We start from the raw sequence: 12,210 nt of genomic DNA on the forward strand, positions 1-12,210 counted from the left end.
CAGGCAGGTGGTTTGGGCATATTTGATTGGGGGCTGGGGGAGACAATCCACAAATGTACATTGTAATACTGTTGACAAAAGAATGATCACCGTGTTTATCAGCTGATATTCAGTAAATATGGAAAAGCCCTTATCAGAATAAGAATACAACTACACGCTTCAGGCTTCTTTATTCAAATACGATACCATGCAATTCAACACTGCAATCCTGACATAGTAACCCTAGAAATGTTTCCAAGTCTTCCTCGAGGTTCCGTCTGCAGTCAGAATCTGGAAATGGGTAGGAAGCTGACTTCGCTTAATAACCTGGCTGAGAAGGAACATGGAATAGAGTGAAATGAAGCACAGGCATCAGATGATCTGGGTTTGAGTTCTAGAGCCATCTAAACTCACTAGCCATGTAGTCTGAGATAAACCACAACCTGCTTCTTGATCTGTAAAACTGAAGTAATACCTTACAAGACTAATGAGGGAAGTAAATGAGACAAGTATAAGAAAAGTACTTTGTAAACCTAATATCAAGTTAAATGAGCTATTATTCAAATGGCAAGAGAAAGTAAAAGCCAGTGACTCTGGAATCTGAAGCACGGAAGAAAATGTTTTAGTTTTCCCACTCATTATGTTCTAAAGTTTATTTACTGCTCCACCACTCCAGCCCTAAACTTCTGCCCCTGATTAGCTTGCTATTCATATACTCCAAGTTCTCTAAATTTTTCTCCTCCTACCAGAAGTCACATACAGCAGGAATATTACACCATGCTCTTCCTTATATAGTCAGGGTGAGTTTTGATAACAAGGCATGGAGCAGTTACAGGTCTTAGTGGCCAAGAAAGGATTCAATCATTTGAAGAACAGGGGATTCTCTAGGATAGCTAACAGCAAGGACTGTTTTTATAAATAAAGTTTTATTGGAACACAGTCACGCCCATTTGTTTACATATAGTGGAAGGCTACTTTTGTGCTACAGTGGCAGAGTTGAGTAGTTTTCACATAGAATAAACAGACAGTATGGCCTGAAAACCCAAATTATTTAGCATCTGTCCCTTTAAGAAAAAGTTTATATATCCCTCATGCTAAACACTTGTTTTTTCTCTTATACTCCCAAGTAAATCTTACATCCCCCGTAATTCTCATTCCTCAGACTCCTATTTCAATTATCCTCCTTTCAAAAACTTGTACAGACTATCTGTAAGGTGTTATGATGACAGAGTAGGAAGAAAAACATGGTTCCTTATCCCCAGGGAGCTTAAAATTTAAGCAATGGAAAATAAGTCCATAAATAGCCATAATATAAGCCATAACATAGAGATAAAATACCACAGCAATTTGAGAGGAAATGCTTACATTCTGTAGGTTGGGGCCAGATCATGAGATTATCTGAAAATCAATGAAACCAATCCAGATTACGAAAGTACTGGCTTCCTGTCGTCTCTATCTAGAGCAGTATATTTTTGCTCATATACATCCCACCATTTGAAATGTGATGTTTAAAAAAATCATGGACAGTTGTAAAGGTATTTTTTCAGAATACTACATATGCTTTAAAAATATGTAAATCAACACCTTGGCATGTAAATATATTTAGGTTAATTAACTGAAGGAAAAATCTTTCTTTTAAACCTACTTAAGTCAATCAGTCTTTAGTCAGAGTAAGGCCTAACTTCAGTTATTAATTCTCAATATTTATTCTAAGATGACAGACATACAAGGCACAGAATTTTTCCATAAGCTATATTCTAAACAAAATAAGGTTCCTACATCTTCATTAATTTTTTTATTCAAAACTCTTTTTTACTTAACTCCCATGGGATTCTTCTTCAGAAGCCATGAACTCCCTTGGAAATGGTCCCTTGGGTGTCTCTATTGCCCAAGGTTTTGTTTTGTTTTTGAGGAAGATTAGCGCTGAGCTAACTACTGCCAATCCTCCTCTTTTTGCTGAGGAGGACTGGCCCTGAGCTAATGTCCGTGCCCATCTTCCTCCACTTTATACGTGGGATGCCTACCACAGCATGGCTTTTGCCAAGTGGTGCCATGTCCGCACCCGGGATCCGAACTGGCAAACCCCAGGCTGCTGAGAAGCAGAAAGTGCGAACTTAACCACTGCACCACCAGGCTGGCCCTGCCCAAGGTTTTTATACTCTGGGTCAAGACCCACAATGAGACTCAATATGGTTAAGAGGAATGACTGTCTTTTGTGAAATTAGAGAAGAGCAATTCTGAAAAGGGAGGCGGAAAAGGAAAACTGGGAGACACAGAGGCTTATCACGTAGATTAACTTTAGAAAAATAGCACAAGTTAACATTGAGGATCCAGGTTTATGTTCACCCTGGAAAGCTGTCACATACCCACAGTAATACGTACACCCCCAATATAAGGACATTCGCCCAGAATAGTGCTGCCTATCCTATTTTACATCATGACCCATGCAGACAATACATTTTAAAAAATATCCCGGGCTACAATGGCCTAGGTTGTTTGTGGCTGGAGGCAACTATCCCCATGCCCCGCCCAGTCACTTGAAGAGTTAGGGTGAAATCTCTCTCTTAGCAAGCTGCACTCTTTTAGGGCACATTCTGGTCTGGTGGATCTGTTAAACCCTATTCACAAAATTTTAAGAGAAGACTTTGTTGATAGACAGTGATACCTTGATTAATACCTGCGTTGTATCAGGATCCTGGCAGCCTTACTTTCACTTTGAACCCTTTAAATCTCATTCACTAGACTTTATAATATTCTGTGCCCTTTCTTACCATCTGGAAATGCTAGAACCGGGTGAACACATGAGTCCAACTGGGAAAGGCGTTCCAACAGAGGGGCTTCATAGTGGATTTCTGGAGGCATGGTACTGGCGGTGCCTGAGCCACACAGTGCACAGGAGGGGTTCACGTCGCAGCCAGAGCGCACTGTGCTGTTCCGGTGAACCTGTGAAAGGCAGACAAAACTGACAGTTCAGTATGTGATAAAAACCCAGCTCCCCACTCATTATCCCAAAGATTCAAAAGGCCCTTCTAGATACCTACATGACACCGCTAACAGAACATTTGATTTTTTGTTTGTTAGAAGATTTTCATTTCTCCAACACCCTAATCTTCAAAGGGATTAAGCGTGCTTCTTTTTCAATAATGAAATGCAAGTTCTTCAAGTCCTAAGTGCTAACCCAGGTATCTAACTTGTGATAGTTTAAAGCTACTGAAACTGCTTTCTGAAAACACTTTATAAAACCTGCATGTTTCCACCACCTTGACGGTTTTCAACCGTCTGCGAAGGTGAACAGCTGGCTCCTGAGTCCCAGGTGGGACATGACTTGCTCTCTTCAGCAACTTCATCCACCAAAGAGCCTTAATAATGAACCATACCTCTCCTATTTCCACACCTCCTCCTAAAAACATTTTTGGGTGGTCTCTCAAACAAAATGGCATGTTTCCCTGGACCACACAGAACTCATTAACTATTCTTTAATCTAGCTTAAAATCCAATGCTATAAAACTCATGCAGAAGTAATGAAAATAAATTTGGTATGGTGAGTGTTAGATTAATTCAAAGGGGATAGAAATTATTTCCACTAAACTTCCTTTGTATACATGTGAGCATGATAAGAAATAACCTCTCCAGCTATGTCCACAGTGAAATATAATCTTAGTCTTCAAAAGATGTAAAAAAGAGAATTTTTACAATTTTATGCTTTGAGGAGAAAACTTCAGGTCATGCTGAATGCAGGATCCCTAGGTTCTAGTGTTAGTATGAACAAGTCTGGCACGTGCCAAAGCATGACCCATAAAAAGCACTTGGGCAGCATGCAGTTCTAGAAGAAAGGACTTGCCTGTGGAATGGGGCTATGAGATGGGATGCTAGGAACAAGGGTAGTATCGTAATAAAGACAAAACGGTAGCATCAAAACTCTGCTAGCAAAAACTGTAACAACAGCTAGCGCTGCATTTCTTTTCAGAACAGACATCTCTTGAAAGCTCTTTGCCTTTACGAGCACGTATAAGAAAGATAAATATGAAAACAACGTGGTCTTATCAACATTCCCCAATTGCCTCTGTCTTGCAACCACATAAATGGGTGGCATGTAAAGAAGGTCCTGTGAAGCTTAGACTGAGCACGCTGCACTGAAGGGAAATTCTATCAACTAGACACGACGCTTCTGTGTAAACAGTATTAACTGGTACTGTTCGGGGAAAAGAATATCCCTTGCACCCTAATTAATCAGGGCTGGTTTTCTGGAGGAGATAACATTTTGAGGTAAAGAGAGAGGGGCACAAGTTGGCAGAGACAAAAACCAAAAAGGTATCAAAAATCAAAATAAGAAATCTTAAAAGGGAAGTATGTTTTTTCCTCATAAACTGACCCATGGTATCAACTAGCTCTCCATATGGGATAATGAACGACACTCCATTTTATGGCTAGAGTATACCCCTTAAGTCAACAGTCAATAGACTGGGTGTAGAGTAAAAAGAATATGGCAAGAAGAAGAAAATAAAACTAAGAAAAGGGATTAAGACAAAAGCTGAAATTACCAAAAGAGGAAATACATGCTGGAAACAGAAAATTTAAAAGCTGTTCTTTCCAAGTTTTTCTTTCTTTCTTCCCATACCCACCTCAAGGGCAGGATGGACAGGAACAGACCAATTAATCAGATAAACTATAAGACTGGCCTAATAAAGAGAAAAAGGAAAAAATGCAAACAGTACATATAAATATATATACACACGCACATATAAACGGAACATTCTATTGCAGCCGTTTGTAAGCATAAAGCTAAGTTCTCTATAAGCTAGCTCTATAAGCTAACCTGAAGAAATAGCCAAGATATACTGCCAAGCTAAAATAAAAAGTCTTAGCATAGTAATATTATCCAAATAAAACACTTATAATATACAGAGAGGAGGAGGATAGAGGAATGTGCAAGAAACCACTGCTGTGGCTATCACAAGGAGGAGGGGGGTGGGGGGGAGATTAAGGAAGGCTTTCATTTTCTGCATTACGCATTTCTATAATGTTTAAATGTTAAATATTTTTGTATTCCATCTAATGAGGGAATACAATATGCACACCTAAAAAAGGTAGGGCCTCAGACTAGAATAAAAACATTAAAGAACAGATAATTTCAATTCAAATAAAATGGCTGATGCTGGCACAAATAAACTAGAAAGAATGCTATAGTCCTTTTAGCAAAATAGAATGCTTCCTAAAAACCTGACAAAGGGTAGCACACATATAACTTAAACATCAATCTCACTTTTGAATGAAAAACTGTAAAGTAAAATATTAATAAATAGAACCTAGGAGTATATAAAAATATCAACACAATTTATTAAAAGACAAATTTTTAGAATTTTTTTGAAGGACAGTTTGGACAACTTTAAAATTACTTAATTCATACCTGCTTTGCAGAAGTCCACAGCTAGAATTTATCCAACAGATATACTTCTTAAGTACACAAAGGCACACACACAGAAAGAAGATGCCAATTATATGCATGAGCCCTTTTATGTTTTTTAAAAAATCACAACAAATATAAACAACCTACCATGAGAAGTGGGCATTTATTTCTGGATATCAAGATTACTCAATATTAGGAAATAATTAACATAATTTCAGACTTGTATATTTAACTGCCCACTCAACATCTCCACTACCCACAGCTGACTAACACAAAAAGTGTTAAAAAGACAAGACAGTATGTGTCTTCTGAAGCAAGAACATAAGCTACCTTTTGTCTTTTTGCCAAAACTCAAACCTAGTTTTAATGTTCAAGTCTTTATATCCAACTACCAATTTTCAGGAAATGCAGGAAACAGAGGAACATCACTGACTTTTAAAAGCACTACCAATAAGATAGATTTATGAATGGATAGAAGGATGGATATGTGATAAAATGCAGTAAAATGCTAACAGTAGACTCTAAGGGGTAAATATACAGCTGTTCATTGTAAACTTCATTCAACTTTACTGTGTTTGAATAATTTCATAATAAAATTTTGGAAAAGAAAACAATGACTTCTTCTGGCCATGATGGAGTAACAGTGATCAGATTTATCCTTTAGCCACAAACTAGAAAACTGGACAACGCACAGCTTAAGACTGAGAAACCAATGAGGTGGCTTCTGTGATTGCTCTGGCTTATGGCACAGCAGGTAGAGAGATTCTATGCAGATTTTGATGGTTTCACTGAGGTGAGGAAACGAACTCTCAGAGAATGAAGGTCAGAGGCTCAGGTGACTAGAAACTGTGAAGCAGAATTCTCAAGAAGAGGAAGCCATATGGAAAAAGAGCTCCAGAAATCTTCATGAGATTCCCCTGAGTTTTCACTGAATACGAAGAAGTCCACGTACAGGGTGAAATTCCATGAGGTAAGGCAAAGAACAAGTGAGGAGCTGTGATCTGAATGGTTCCCAGAGCTCACAGAGGCAGAGAGGGTTTTGAATTGTGACTAGCCAAGTGGCATGGAGCATTTAAGAAAGACTCTAGAAGATCCTGACATATTAGTGGAGTTAAACTATTAAGTAGGCTATACTCTCCCTAATAAAGGAAAAAGTGAACTTCAAGTGACTTATCTGCCAACAAAACAAAGCCTCTTTAAAGGAAGATAACATGATCCATAGGCTTCAACCATGTAAAATTAAATGCCCAGCATCCAATAAAACACTGCTAGATATGTCAAGAGGCAAGAAAGTAACACTACAGAGATATAATCAGAAAAATGTAAGTCACAGGATACAAAAGAATAAATAACCCAGTTTTCTCAACAAATAAATTACAAGGAAAAGGGGTATAATGAATAGCTGATAGCAAACTAACACTCTCAGAGTAACTAGAAAGGCCAGATTTAAAAGAAAACAAAACAAAACTTTAAGATGTGAGAAAAATGCTAAAACAATGACAATACTGAGGAGTTTAAGATTCCAGAGAGGGAAGAATCACAAAAGTTTGGAGCTGCTTCTTTCTGGGGACAATGGATGATTTTGGAAAACATCCTTAGAATTTGGTGCCTTGGGAGAAGGGCTCCTTGTGGGGACAGAGAAATAAGCAGAGCTTTTGACAATGGTTCTGTAGGGCTGAAGAGACAATATTAGAGACTTGAGGAGACAAGTTCCCAGTGAAAAGAAAGGACAGGAAACTAAGTATGACACATGTCAGCTACTCACCCTCTTAAGGCATTTGGCAAATTCTGAAGCTGTGATGGGTAGGAGGCTAAAGTTAAGCAGAAAGTCTCCAAAAAATAGAGAATAGCTTGTGGCAGTCTCACTCTGAGGAGGAGACTAGAATCAGAGTTCAGGATATACTAGGAGAAGGGCACTGGTCAACATATCAGGCTTTCAGCTGAAAGCAGGGCTGAGAAACAAAGCTATGCCCTAAGAATGGACCAAAGAGAAACAAAGCCTTACTAAAATAGTAACCCAGCTGCAACTTAGCCCTGTCCCTAATTGTGTTCAAGTTTTCAGCCCACAATCTATAATCTCCTGAAGGTGAATCTCCTCTGGAGAGCGAACATCAGAGCTGCTAAAATCTATAAAATATATACTATCCAACAGTGACTGAAAACAAAACAACAGAAACACAGCCCCCAACAATTCAGATTATGGAGCCAGGAGACAAGGATTTAAAAATAAACGATTATTATGCACAGGGAAATATGGAGAAGAAAGATGAAAAGATCAAAAAAGTCTTAAATATATACATAAATGAATCAAACGGAAACTTAAAAATCCAATAGATGAATCTGATATTATATTAGACACAAGAGAAGAGAGGATAGGATAACTGGTAGATAGGTTAATAGGAACTGTATAAATTAAGAAAGCGAGGAAGGGCCACCTGGTGGCGTAGTCGTTAGCTTCATGCACTCTGCTTGGGCAGTCGCTGGTTGAGTCCTGGGCATGGACCTACACATCACTCATCAAGCCATGTTGTGGTGGCATCCCACATACAAAATAGAGAAGACTGGTACACATGTTAGTTCAGGGCCAATCTTCCTCACCAAAAGAAAAAAAAGAAACAGAGGAAAATAGAGAAAAGAATAAAAGGGCACACAGAGCATTGTGACAAAGTCCAGTGTACTTGTAATCTGAGGCCCAGAAGAAGACAGAGAACGGAGCAAGGGCAATATTTGAAAAGATAATAGCCTTGTTTGTGCTAAAAACTGATTAAAGACATGAATTCACAGATTTAAGAAGCTCTGCAAAACCCAAAGCAGAATGAAAACACAAAGAAAACCACATCTCAACATATCATAAAACTGTTTAAATTGCAAGAAAAAAAGAGATGAAGGGGAAATCTATAAAATGAGATTTAAAAGACTGACCAGAATGTATGGACCTTATCTGGATATCTTGCTTCAAACCAACTTGAAAAATCATTTATGAAAGAATCTTAGTAATCTGAACAGAGTGGTCTCTGATAATAGTAAGAAATCACCATTTAAGTTAAAAGCATTACCGGCAGCAACAATCAACCATAACACTGAAGATGGTACTACTTGATTCAATCTTAAAATAGCCTATACAGAACTAATAACAACAGCAGACCTTGAAGAAGTAGTTTAAAATGATAATGGAATAAAATAGGAAGATTTTGAAATTTGTGCAAAATGCTCAAGGGTCACCTAGTATATGAAAGTGGAAAATGAAGTATGGAATTATGGAATGGTGAAACTGTGGCATCACTTCATACGTGGCATCTAAAATGCTAAGTACTACTGATATTAAGAAATATGTAGGGGCTGGCCCAGTGGTGCAGCAATTAAATGCGCACGTTCTGCTTCAGCGGCCCGGGTTTCGCTGGTTCAGATCCCAGTTGTGGACATGGCACCACTTGGCACACCATGCTGTGGCAGGCATCCCACATATAAAGTAGAGGAAGATGGGCACGATGTTAGCTCAGGGCCAATCTTCCTCAAAAAAGAAAAAAAGAAAGAAAGAAATATGTATATGCAACTTAATCAAAAATATATGTGCACAGCAATTAAAACAATAAATGTTAAGTGCATCAAATATTGAAAGAAAATGAGCAATCATTTGACTGATCACTTATTATTTTCCCGTAAACAAACTATATCTGAAAATAAAATGGAACCAGTAAGTCAATGCTGGCGGCTGGCCGTGTGGCCGAGTGGTTAAGTTCGCGTGTTCCGCTTTCGTGGCCCAGGGTTTTGCCGGTTCGGATCCTCGGTGCAGACATGGCACCACTTGTCAGGCCACGCTGAGGCAGCGTCCCACACGCCACAACTAGGGGAACCCACAACTAAAATATACAACTATGCACTGGGGGGATTTGGGGAAAAAAGCAGGAAAAAAAAAGGTTGCAAACAAAGTTTCTATATTTACATTTACTTTAAGATATTCAAAAACATCTACTGCATCTATTCAGAATTTTACAATGAGATTTTAAGAAGTGGAAAATGTTGGTGAGTCAAGGTTTCATTTTTAAGCTTTTTATTTCAGTACTGGCAGGTATACAGACATGACCTACAAAGAGATTACTGAGCAGAAAGCAGATGTTCTGAAAGGTTTCTCTTGGAATCCCAGTAGTTCACGAGGACGCTAAATCAGTATTACTTTACAGAGGTCCCTGGTCAAATAAGTTGAGGAAACTAAAACGCTTTCTTCTTTTTTAACAAAAGACTTAAGTCTTTAACATCTGTTATGACTCTCCGAGGATATGGCATGAATTGCTCTCCAAACTGATTCACCAATCACATTACAGTGCTGGCAGGTATCTTTACGCTCATCACTACTTGAAAATCATGATATTTATTAGACCTGCTGCTAAATCTTGTTGTTGCAGTGCATTAATAAAGAAGTACATGTTACTTAGACCAGAAAAAATTTTTTAATAACCATTTCAACATACTTGGTTTCCTCTATAATCCAATGTATTTTATTTTATGCATTAAAATTTTAATTCTGAGGAGTCCATAGACTCTATCACACTGCCAAAGGGTCTATAACTTGAATCAAGAGCAGGAAATTCCAAGGTGCAAGCAACAGAAAGAGAACTCAAAGTCAAGGTAATAATGAGAAAGTCTTGGTCAAGCAGCCAGCAAAGTGGCAAGGAAGTTTAACATCCACCCTGGGACCTTAGTGGAAAAAGTCACCTGAAAGAAAGTGAACGACCAGTCCTGACCTATGTTCAGATAAGTGGTCCAAATTCATACTACCTGTGTATGTGCAGGGACCTTAAAGCTAAGAATTTACCACTCAAAATTCACCTAGATTCCTAAGGTCTCTTCAGAAGCTAACAGAAAACTGTGTTTCAAACACTTCCACAGCCCAGGGAGCACAAGACTCCTACAGAAAGCATGCCTCTCTCACTCCCGCCCAGATGACCTCAGAGTGAAAGGTTACAAATCATACCAGAACACACACTGGTGAGGCAGTCTACAGATGCAAAATGGAAAGAATCTGCCCTCGACAAACTAGAAATAGAACAATTTGAAAGCAAGTCATAAAACATGAACACAAAGGATGAAAAAAAGAGGATGCTTCTATAAGTAACCACGAACAAATTCTGAAAAAAGGAAATTAAGAGAGCTTGAAGAGAAAATGAGAAGATCTATAATAATCTAACAGACAGACATTCCATACAAAAAAGGGAAAGAATTGAAGAGAAGAAAAATTTAAAGAAATAATGACTAGAAATTTTTCAAAACTCAAAACAAGACCTCAGTACAAAGGTGCATGCCAAGACCCTAAGTGGCTAAAAACTAATTCATACATCTACATATGTCCCCTGATACTGTAAAACATACAAAGAAAACCAAAGCTGTTGGAGCTGGAAGACTTAAGCTACCAGAGAGAAGACACAGATAACCTATGAAGGAAAGACAAACTGACTTCGGAACTTTCATCAACAACAGTAAGTATTCGAAAGCAATGAAATATCGTCAAAGTGCTGAATACAAAATTTTACACGAAGTTAAGCCATCATTCAAGAATAGAGGCCGGGCTGGCTCCACGGCCGAGTGGTTAAGTTCGCGCGCTCCACTGTGGTGGCCCAGGGTTCGGATCCTGGGCACAGACATGGCACCGCTCGTCAGGCCACGCTGAGGCGGCATCCCACACCCCACACCCCGCAACTAGAAGGACCTGCAACTAAGATATACAACAGTGTACAGGGGGAGATTGGGGAGATAAAAAGCAGAAAAAAGAAAAAAAAACCAAAAAACAGAATAGAGGCAATCTATGGGCCGGCCTGGTGGTGTAGTGGTTAAGTTCACATGCTCCACTTCAGTGGCCTGGGGGTATGCACTGCTTGTCAAGCCACGCTGTGGTGGCATCTCACATACAACATTAAGAAGATTGGCACAGATGACAGCTCAGGGCTAATCTTCCTCACACACATGCACAAAAGAATAAATGGAATGTATAACTGCCTTTGCATTCTGAAATACATATATGTATACATACACACAAAATATAATTCTGTGTATTTTTAATATATAAAGATTGATTTTACAACTCACAGACCATTGTTGGAAGGATACTAAAGGGTGTATTCAGCAAGAAGGATGAAGTGGGATGCAAGAAGCAACCATGAACAAAAATGGCAAAAGTCATGGTAAATGTAAATAAGTATGAACTTAAAAATGACTAAATTAGGGAGGGATTTAAAAACAAGGTAACTAAAACAATAAAGATAAATTATAGATAATGAGAAGGAAAGACCAGAGTTTTAAGAAGAGGCATTCTAAAGGCCTATTGTTCCCAAAGCTGCTACAGATGAACATTTAACTAACCCAAAAAATAGCAGACAAGACATAAAAACAAGGCAAGGATTAAAAAAAGTTATGGAAGAATTAATTCAAATTTAAAAGTAATCAGAGTAATTGTAAATGGATTTGATTCACCTCTTAGAAACACATTAAAACAAATCAACATAGAAAAATTCAAAACAAAAGAGATGGAAAAACATACATCTAACAAGTACTTAACAAAGAAACCTATCTAAAGTATTAATAGAGATCAAGAGGGAAACAACACAATAATGAAAGGAATGACAAAGATATAATAACCACCATGAACTTGTACGTACCTAACCAGTCATCCTGGAAATATATGAATAAAAAAACCAAATAGAAACAGAAGGTAGGGAAATAAGAGAGATGATGCTTAAGGGTACAAACTTACAACTGGTAGATAAATAAGTCCTGGAGATCTAATACACACTACAGTGATTACAGACAACAACTGTACTATATAAACTGTA

At 38.2% G+C, this 12,210-nt stretch overlaps 1 protein-coding gene across 4 annotated transcripts in view; it reads right to left on the reverse strand.

Annotated features, from left to right (window-relative positions):
* Positions 1-12,210, reverse strand: part of KANSL1 (KAT8 regulatory NSL complex subunit 1) — a 172,826-nt gene that overhangs the window by 16,183 nt on the left and 144,433 nt on the right. For all 4 annotated transcript variants that reach the window (XM_046675107.1, XM_046675108.1, XM_046675106.1 and 1 more), the window contains one exon: positions 2,751-2,922. In XM_046675107.1, coding sequence (XP_046531063.1) covers positions 2,751-2,922 — 172 coding nt within the window. The remainder of the gene's footprint in view (positions 1-2,750; positions 2,923-12,210) is intronic.

This window comes from Equus quagga, chromosome 11 (genome assembly GCF_021613505.1).
Source record: "Equus quagga isolate Etosha38 chromosome 11, UCLA_HA_Equagga_1.0, whole genome shotgun sequence".
Lineage (NCBI taxonomy): Eukaryota > Metazoa > Chordata > Mammalia > Perissodactyla > Equidae > Equus > Equus quagga.